Source organism: Chaetura pelagica, unplaced genomic scaffold, assembly GCF_000747805.2.
Source record: "Chaetura pelagica isolate M959 unplaced genomic scaffold, ChaPel_1.0 scaffold106, whole genome shotgun sequence".
Classification (NCBI taxonomy): Eukaryota; Metazoa; Chordata; class Aves; order Apodiformes; family Apodidae; genus Chaetura; species Chaetura pelagica.
In genome coordinates this window covers 5734066-5742223 of record NW_009954222.1, presented here as the reverse complement: position 1 = coordinate 5742223, position 8158 = coordinate 5734066, and the positions used below count along the sequence as shown (strand labels likewise).

At 39.2% G+C, this 8158-nt stretch overlaps 1 protein-coding gene across 1 annotated transcript in view; it reads left to right on the top strand.

Annotated features, from left to right (window-relative positions):
* The first annotated feature begins 1195 nt into the window (after positions 1-1195).
* RNF219 (ring finger protein 219) overlaps positions 1196-8158 on the top strand; it is a 19718-nt gene continuing 12755 nt past the window's right edge. The window contains exons 1-4 of the mRNA XM_010003521.1: positions 1196-1258; positions 4259-4394; positions 5115-5206; positions 6708-6956. Coding sequence (XP_010001823.1) covers positions 1196-1258; positions 4259-4394; positions 5115-5206; positions 6708-6956 — 540 coding nt within the window. The remainder of the gene's footprint in view (positions 1259-4258; positions 4395-5114; positions 5207-6707; positions 6957-8158) is intronic.

Below are 8158 nucleotides of genomic sequence, written 5' to 3'. Positions count from 1 at the left end.
CCGCGTGGGTGGAGCCGAGACGCGGGTTCGTGGCTGCCCGAGTGAGGGGCTTGAGGCTCGTGGGTTTTTTTCTTCCGGGGTCAGTAGGATAATCAGGTTTAAAACACTAGGTGAGCTTGTGTTTGAGCGTGGTGCTGCGTCGTAGAGGGCAAGCGAAACAAAGAGGGGATGTACAACCAAGTGGATCTAAAAAGTATTGAGTAGGACTGCAGCAGCCTGGAGAAGTTTCCGTTGCCTCTTTCTGCCCTTCTCCCTCGGGCAGTGGAGGGCTTTTGCTAGAGTGTTCTTCAAAAGCCCCAGAGCTAATTTCATAGCAGTCACTAATTGCTTTCAAATCCTTTGCTCATTTTTCAATACTGTTGTTTTGGGTTTTTTTTTTAATGTTTGCTTGCTCTCCAAAACAAAACAAACCTCTTCAAGCACAACGGTAATCACAAGAGACGAAATAACCTGTTAGGTTTGTGCTCTGGCTTGTACTGTCCGATTTCTCTCTAGCTTACCTGGCCTTTATTCCAAGACCTTTGCTTCTGGAGTCATAACAAAGGATCGGTGTGTTTGATCTGTTAAGTAGATGTAGTGCTGGTAGTGAAAGTAGTCAAGACATCTCCCTTTTCTCAACTCTCATAATTCTGACAGGCAAGTGATGCTTTTAGCAACCAGGTTTACTGATTTCTTTGCTTTTCTGTGGAAGCCAAGCAAGGCTTCCAGGATGTGGTCCTGTTACCTCTCCTTTTCTGTTTATCTGTTTAATGAAAATGGAGAACATACGTTTACTGTGTCTCTAATGCAGAGTGGCTTCTCTTGAAAAAGAGGACAGTGAAGTCAAACTGACAATGTATTTGCTGCTTGAAACTGATCCTAGTGACTTTCTAATCTAAACACATGATGGATTCATAAGGTGTTAACTCATATTTTGCTATAAAGCAAATGGGTTATTTCAAGCCACTGTTTCATACTTCCACTACTTTTTTGGAGTTGGTCAAGAATTGATGTTACTGAGTTTGTACCAGAAGAGAATTCCACACTCTCCTTACTCGGTGTCACACACTGAGGTAATATATTAACATTATATAAATTAATGTATTGGTGGTATCTGTAATAAAGATACTTTAATGCTTTTCTTTTTGGATATATGAAGCTGTTTAAATTTTGCTAAAGTTGACTGCTCTAGCTATCTTTTTTTTTTTTTCAATACATGGCCTTGCTTCTAGCTTGGAACTTCATTGAAAAACTTCTTCAGAAAAAGCTCATATCAAGAGTAAGGTCAGCGGAAGAAAAAGTTACTTAGTTTAAATTGAAGGAAAAATCTTGCCATTTTTGTCCTGTATTGTAGATGGGAGCAGGAGGTGTCATGGAGAGTTGAGATATTCTAATACTTCTGTGGTTTGTAGCATAAATTTCAAATTGAGTAGAAGGCCCTACCTACAACCAGAATGTATGTCTTGCTGCCTCTGCAAATTTTGCAAAGGACCGACTGCAAAATAGAAACTATTCACTGTGCCTAATGGTCAGGGGATAAAAGGAGAAGAGATATTGAAGAGAGTCTTACTCAGTAAGGTCAACCACTCATTGTTTTTAATGAGGCAGAAATCCTGGGGGGAGGGGAACATTGGCCCATTTTGTTAGTGTGAACAGTCATAAAGTAGATTGCCAAGACATGCAAATAACCATTTTTAGTAATAGTTAATTGCTTGGATAAATGTCATATTTGTTACCTGAATGTTCTTTTAAAACAGTCCAGGCTATCTTCTAAAATACCTGTATTCATAATGAGCAAGCAGATAAGAAGCCATCTGCATCAGGCCGTTAGGTTTACCCACCCTAGTATGACTCAAGGTCTCTTGTGGTGGTTTTGGTGTAGACAATTGGGCTTGAGCACACAATTCTGTGTGTTTTCAAGCCCCCCAGGATGTCTGGGGATTTGTGCAGTGGTATCACTGTGCCTGCTTTTCATGCGCCTCCTCTTCCATTAATGCTGCTTGAAGGTCCAGAAGTGCCTTCAAAGTGACATAGGTGCGTACAGGATTTGATTTTGATCTGCCTAGGAATCACATTATTTGTGTGGGGGGAAATTAAGAAATTGCTCAAAATTACCAGCTGATCAAACCTTCTCAGATAAGCTGTAGTCTTTCTAGACATTATTGTTGATTAAGGAACTGAAACTGCGGTAATTCAAGTGAAATGCTTTTTTGGTAATGAGTTTGTCGCAGTCCCCCACCCCCTCCCAGGCATGTTGCAGTCAGTGGCTCAGGGACTCCATGAAGGGCAGTGACACCCCCAGCCACCGTGTGACATTTCAATGCTGGCTTCTGCCACTGTTGCATGGATTCCTTTGTGTGGATCCTGAGTCAACAGAAGTACAAACGTCATCTCTGAAATGAAACTTCGAAAGGTGTGTAAATCAGAAGCACTATACCCTGGAGAGTAATGAATGTGACTTACTATTTTGCTAGAGAAACTGAATAGTCATTCACTTGTGAGAAGTGTGCTTTCATGTCAGGCTTGGGGTAACTGAGGGTCTTTTGCTTCCCAGGGGAGAGGCTTGCACTCCTGACATGTCTTTCTCTATTTGGACTATTTTATGTTATTCTGCTCTGCATCCTATCACCGCCCTTCATTTAACTATTCTCGGGCTGCTTCTGAGTAAGAAGTATCGCTAGAGAAAAAGTTGGGTTCAAAGCATTGGTGTGTTAATGCTTGTGTGAATCACAGAACAGAAAAGCCTCCTTAGCTACAGGTGGAAGTGTGTAAACACTCGGAGAAATTGCTTAGTTTCTCGCTCTTCACATCTTCAGTAACTTCAGTTTCTGTTTCTGTATAGATAAATCCTTTGGCTCCTAAGAATGTCATATTGGAGGTTTTAAAAATATTGTGAATCCTGTAATGTGACAGAGGCATAGATAGTAACTTGGAGAAGAAGTTGACAGATACAGGTCTTATCTCAAATCCATGTGTAGTTCAGTGGTAAAGTGCTTGGATTTTAGCTTGTGCAACACTGTATGAGTATGATTGCTACAGCACACATACAGTCTGTTTTCCCAAGTGGTTATTGGCTGTCCCTTCCAGTTGTTTACTTCTCCCTCTCAGCATTTCCTCCTTTTTAGTTTTACTACTTTACTGATAGAATGCAAGAGGAAAATCTTGGGATTAATGAGAGCTTCTGTTGAAGTTGAAAGGATTCTCCTGAACTTGGATTTTAACTGCAACACAGTAGAATCTAAAGTAATAGGTTCTGGTACTTCTGTGACTCAAGCATGTTTCTTGCACAAAGACAGGGTGGAGGAGAAATGAATAATTCTTTCTAAGACCCCTAACACAGATATTAATATTAAGCCTTAAGAGATTTGAGAGTGTGCATTGCAGTAAGCTGTAATAGAAGCTGCAGTAAGGCATAGATACAGGGGGAAGTCTTTTTTCTTTTGTGTTGTCCCTCTAAGCACGCTTACTTTCAAACAAGGTTTATAGTTAGGTAACAAGAGAGAATAAGACATTGTCATTAATATTTTCTAAGTTTGTTTACTCTGCTGCTTTAGAAGGGGAGAAAAAGCTTCGTGAAAGGATCCATGTCTGATCAGAATATTTAATCCTTCAGATAGCTGCCCCTTCTTGGATAATGACTTATTTAGTAGCCATGCATATCTAGCAGGAGGCTTGAATTAGTGGTTGCTGGTTCATGTTTCTGCTCTATAGTTTTGGCCTTACCCTTTTTAAAGCTGATTTCTGTGAAGCTGATTATGTGCAGGCTAGAGTTAATCTGTAACACTATCCATTTCAGTGACACCTCTTCCAAGGCAAAGTGTTGGTTGTTGCTAGGAGCAATCCCTCATTCCCTCACTTCTAGAAATCAGTTAATGCATGTGTTTTGGTTGCATTCTGCCTGGCGAGGTGAATGCATTTCGCTGAGGTAGTTAGATGTAGTTCTTGGAGGTTAGGGGTGAAGGAAGGGTGCCTGCCACACTATTAATAAGCTCTTGGAATAGAGGACCTTAGTTGTGCAAAAATGGTTATAATAAGGAAGAATAATATAATATTCAAGAATAGGGAAATCTGGTGTTCACAGTCAGGAGGACGTTCTTAGCTAACCCTGTGAAACCTTGTGTCTCGATCCTGCAATACTTGCAGTGAGAGATAGAGTAGTGTATTTTGATATTCTGTTACCTGAAAGAGCATTAAAGTATTCATAGTATCTTTCTATTTCTTCCCCCTCCTTCCCCCCCACTCCCGTCCCCATCCCCCCGTCCCCTTTTAATACTAAAAGGTCCGTCACCCAGTCATCTGTGTCAACAACCATGTCTTCTGTTCCATTTGTATTGAAGTGTGGCTAAAGAACAATAATCAGTGCCCAGCCTGCAGGATTCCCATCACGCCTGAAAATCCTTGCAAGGAAATTATAGGTAAGGACAACTTAAGGCTTTGAAATAACTATCTGGTATTCGCTGCCGGAGGAGATTCTTTTGAGTCCGAAGATGTACAGATGTTTTTTCCTCTGTGTTTTTTTACCAGCATCTAAGGAAGATCTGACTTTAAATCTTTCCAGAAGCATACATAATAGCTACAAGGTAAAAATTCCAAAGGTGATGTGTCTATTAATGGCTAGATTATCCAAAGGCAGCAAGTACCCTGCAGCTTTAATGATTGTTTTTTAAATCTTGGTTGGACAATGCCTTTAACTGAGAAAAATGCATCTTGCTTCAAGTATTCTACCTATGCATTGCATCTTGTTAACCTAAAAGAAAAATATATCTGAACAATCTCACTTTAAAAACCTCAGACTTTCTTGTACTAATTAAATGTACGTTTGATTCTGTGGCATCCTTAGCTCAGTTTTAATAGTATGGTCTTAAATATGATAGGATTCTGTCACAGAAAATACAAAGTTGAAAAACTGAAAAGTTGTCTTCCTGCTGCGAGGCAGGATTTTTGCTGCTAAATATCACTAATAGGTACTCATTTAACCTTCTCTGAAAATTGAAGGACTTACATGGTAGTAGATTGGTCCAATATTAGCTGTATTTGTAATTGATAATATGAAAAGCGTTGTAAGGTGGATTACTGTATTGAATTGACTAAAAAAGAAACAATTTTAGTGTTTCCTTCATTCTGTGCTGCTTTAGGAGGAACGGGTGAAAGTGATCCTATATTTAGTCCAACAGTCAGAAAGCACCTACGTAAAACAAGGCTTGAATTGCTCCACAAAGAATATGAGGTAAGGACATGGAGAGGGTTGGGACTTTCAGATTAACTGCAACTGTTAAATTACTGCATAGAATTGGGTCTTTTTGCTTTGAGTCCCATTCTTTTTAAACTGAGTAAAGGTTTATATCTGATCTACATGAAACTTGGCTGCATTAAAATCTCAACCTCTGGCTAAGTTTATGAGAGCATTTGCTGCTTCTTAAAGGAGTCCCACTGAAGGCATGTTGATATTCTTTCTATGCTACAGGTAGCCAAGTACAGCTAGTTCTATAATTTTATGGGAATTTCACCTTCATGTGGTCTGGGAGGATTTTCTTTATACATAGTGGGTGTTGGAGGCTTTTTGTTTTGGCTTTGGTTGAAATTCAAATGTTTTCTGAAGTAATTTGCTGTTTCTTGGGGAGGCTAAATTCCTTCTTAAACAATATTGCCCACTGTAACCTTCTGGCATAGGTTAACTTTTATCATTGTCACCTTATAATTTTCTGAAAGTGAATGAATGCTTGAAAGTTCATCTCTGCTTTCCTGCTGGAAAAATGTTGTCTCGGGAACAGGGTGAAAAGGTGTTAATAAGGAATATGCTTAATTTGTTTTCTCAGCTGTTGTTTCCTTAATAGCAGCTATGTGAAGACATCATATATTTTGCAAGGAAAACTGTCTCAGGTAGGAGAGTAAGAGAAAGGAAATGGGTGCTAAATAAAGACTGTCTTCTATGACAAACTTGCATATAGGTTAGCCTCTTTCATTCTGGATGGAAGCTGGTGTCAGGAAAAGGAGGTTTCCTGCCTTTCTATTGAATCAACTTCAAAATCACACAGATAGGCATGAATAGCATAAATGTCTTCAAAAAACTAAAGTTGTTCTCATGCTAGAGAAAAAAAAAAAGGCTTGATTATTAGTGCAAATATGCCTTGGATTTTTGTGAGTGGCATGTATGGCCTCCTTTGCTTCTCTATGACTTCAGACTGATACAGCTAAGAGCTTTGTTCTTTGCATCTTGAGCACCTTTCCCAAGATGTTACTACTTCTGCATAGCTGGAGCAGCCTCTTCCAAGCAATGTTCTGTCCATTTTAAATCTTGAGACTTTCAGCATCTGAACATGTGATGTTTCAGAACATAAGCAAAACATTCTCAAATAACAGCAAATGAATCAGCAGAGGAGGACCTTAAGAACACTCTTGATACAGGAAATCCTCCCATAGAGTGCACTAATAATAGATTAATGATGCTGAATGCTTTGAAGCTTTTGGTCTGCCTGCCAGTTTGTTCAGGATCCTTTATGTAGTCAAGGGATTCCATACACTAACACCTTCACTGTGCTTGAGTATGCAGGTTGATTAAAGTCCTGCCTAAAGCACAATACATAAGCATACTTAGATATATGTGTAAGTGAAGGCATGTGTCTGGGCTTGCCAGAACCCATGTTTCTAAAGTGCTGTGGGAGCTTGCCAGTATTATTTAATTCATCTCATGCATTATTTGAATTCCTGTGAATTTCTGACATCTTTAGGATGAAATAGAATCCCTGCAAAAAGAAGTGGAAGATCTGAGAGGTAAAAATCTCAGTTTACAAACACAGCTGAAATCTCTTCTGGATCCTAGAACATCAGCATTGTCTTGCCAAAATGAACAAACCAGCCAGTCAGCAAATGAAGCGATTTCCAGTGGCACAGAAACCCAAGAGGACTGGAGTAAAAAGCTGAAAGCTGTCAATGATATGTATGAAAAAGAGATGGATAATGTGGAAAAGCTAAAGGAGGTAATAAATACATTTCCTCAGTTATCTTGTAGTGTAACTGTTTCAGGTTAGTCGAACCGGAGCTGGAGCTGGCATGACCTCTGGGTACTTCATAGATCCAGAAGAAAAGGAAGAAATTGAATTCCAGTGGCTGTTGGTGTGTCATAGCTTTTCCATATAGCCTTTGCAAGTGTCAGATGTTATTGCTTGTTCTAGTGGGTCTTATATGTGACTCTTCTTCAACTCCTCTGTCACTCTCTGACTGGGTAATTGGATTATAGTAGCACTTGTCACCAGTATTGATGACCAGATTTTTCAGGCTTGCAATAATCTATATAATATATCTATTTTACAACATTCAGTGGCCAAACACAGTTCAGTTGGCTGAGGCAGATTTTGCACTATTGCCCTCCATGCTAGCCGATATTTTTGGTGCAATTTGCTGAGACAGAGTAACTTGACCCTTTGACCGAAAATAGACAAGCTTCAGCATTTTATGACCAGAATATCCTTTACTGGAAACCTGCGGCTTTTTTGTACATCTTGAATGTAATGTAGAATAAAACCTGATACTGCAAAAGGGAGGGATGCAGGAGATGGTCATATGAAAATACATGTGCATAAAAATACCTTGCAAAAATTACCTGAGGGTACACAAAGGATCACCTCGAACATTTCTAGATTATTTTGAAAGACAAGGTGGAGGGAAATTAATTCGCATTTATTCAAAATACTGCCTTTTTTTTTCCTGAGTTTTTTCCTGAGTTTTTCTTTCCTGAGTTGACTCGTGCAAAACTAAAACGTTATCTGATTAGGACTTTTTTTTTTTCCCTTTGTAAGCATTAGTAGTGTTTACATTTTTCCTGTGCTAGAGAATCACATTGTACTGTTCTGCCATTCTGTTGTTAATGGGACACTTCTAGATTTACCTCTTTGTAGTCTAAAGTAAATCCTGGCCCTGATTAGACTATGTGATAATCACTAAAAAGAATAAACTTGAGTTTCCAAAATTAGCTTGCTCAATAGCTTAGCTAGACTCAGACTTCGACTTTACAGGCTGGGACACACCTTCTGCCCTCCTAAGTGGATCCCAGAAGAGCTTCAGAGTTGGCAAAAAGGGATTTGCAGCAAGTAGTTTGCATAATTTTTTTTGCACTTTTTTTGCCCCATAAAGTTAAACTTTGTTTTTTGTTTGTTTGATTATTTTTTTTTTGTAGTGACTG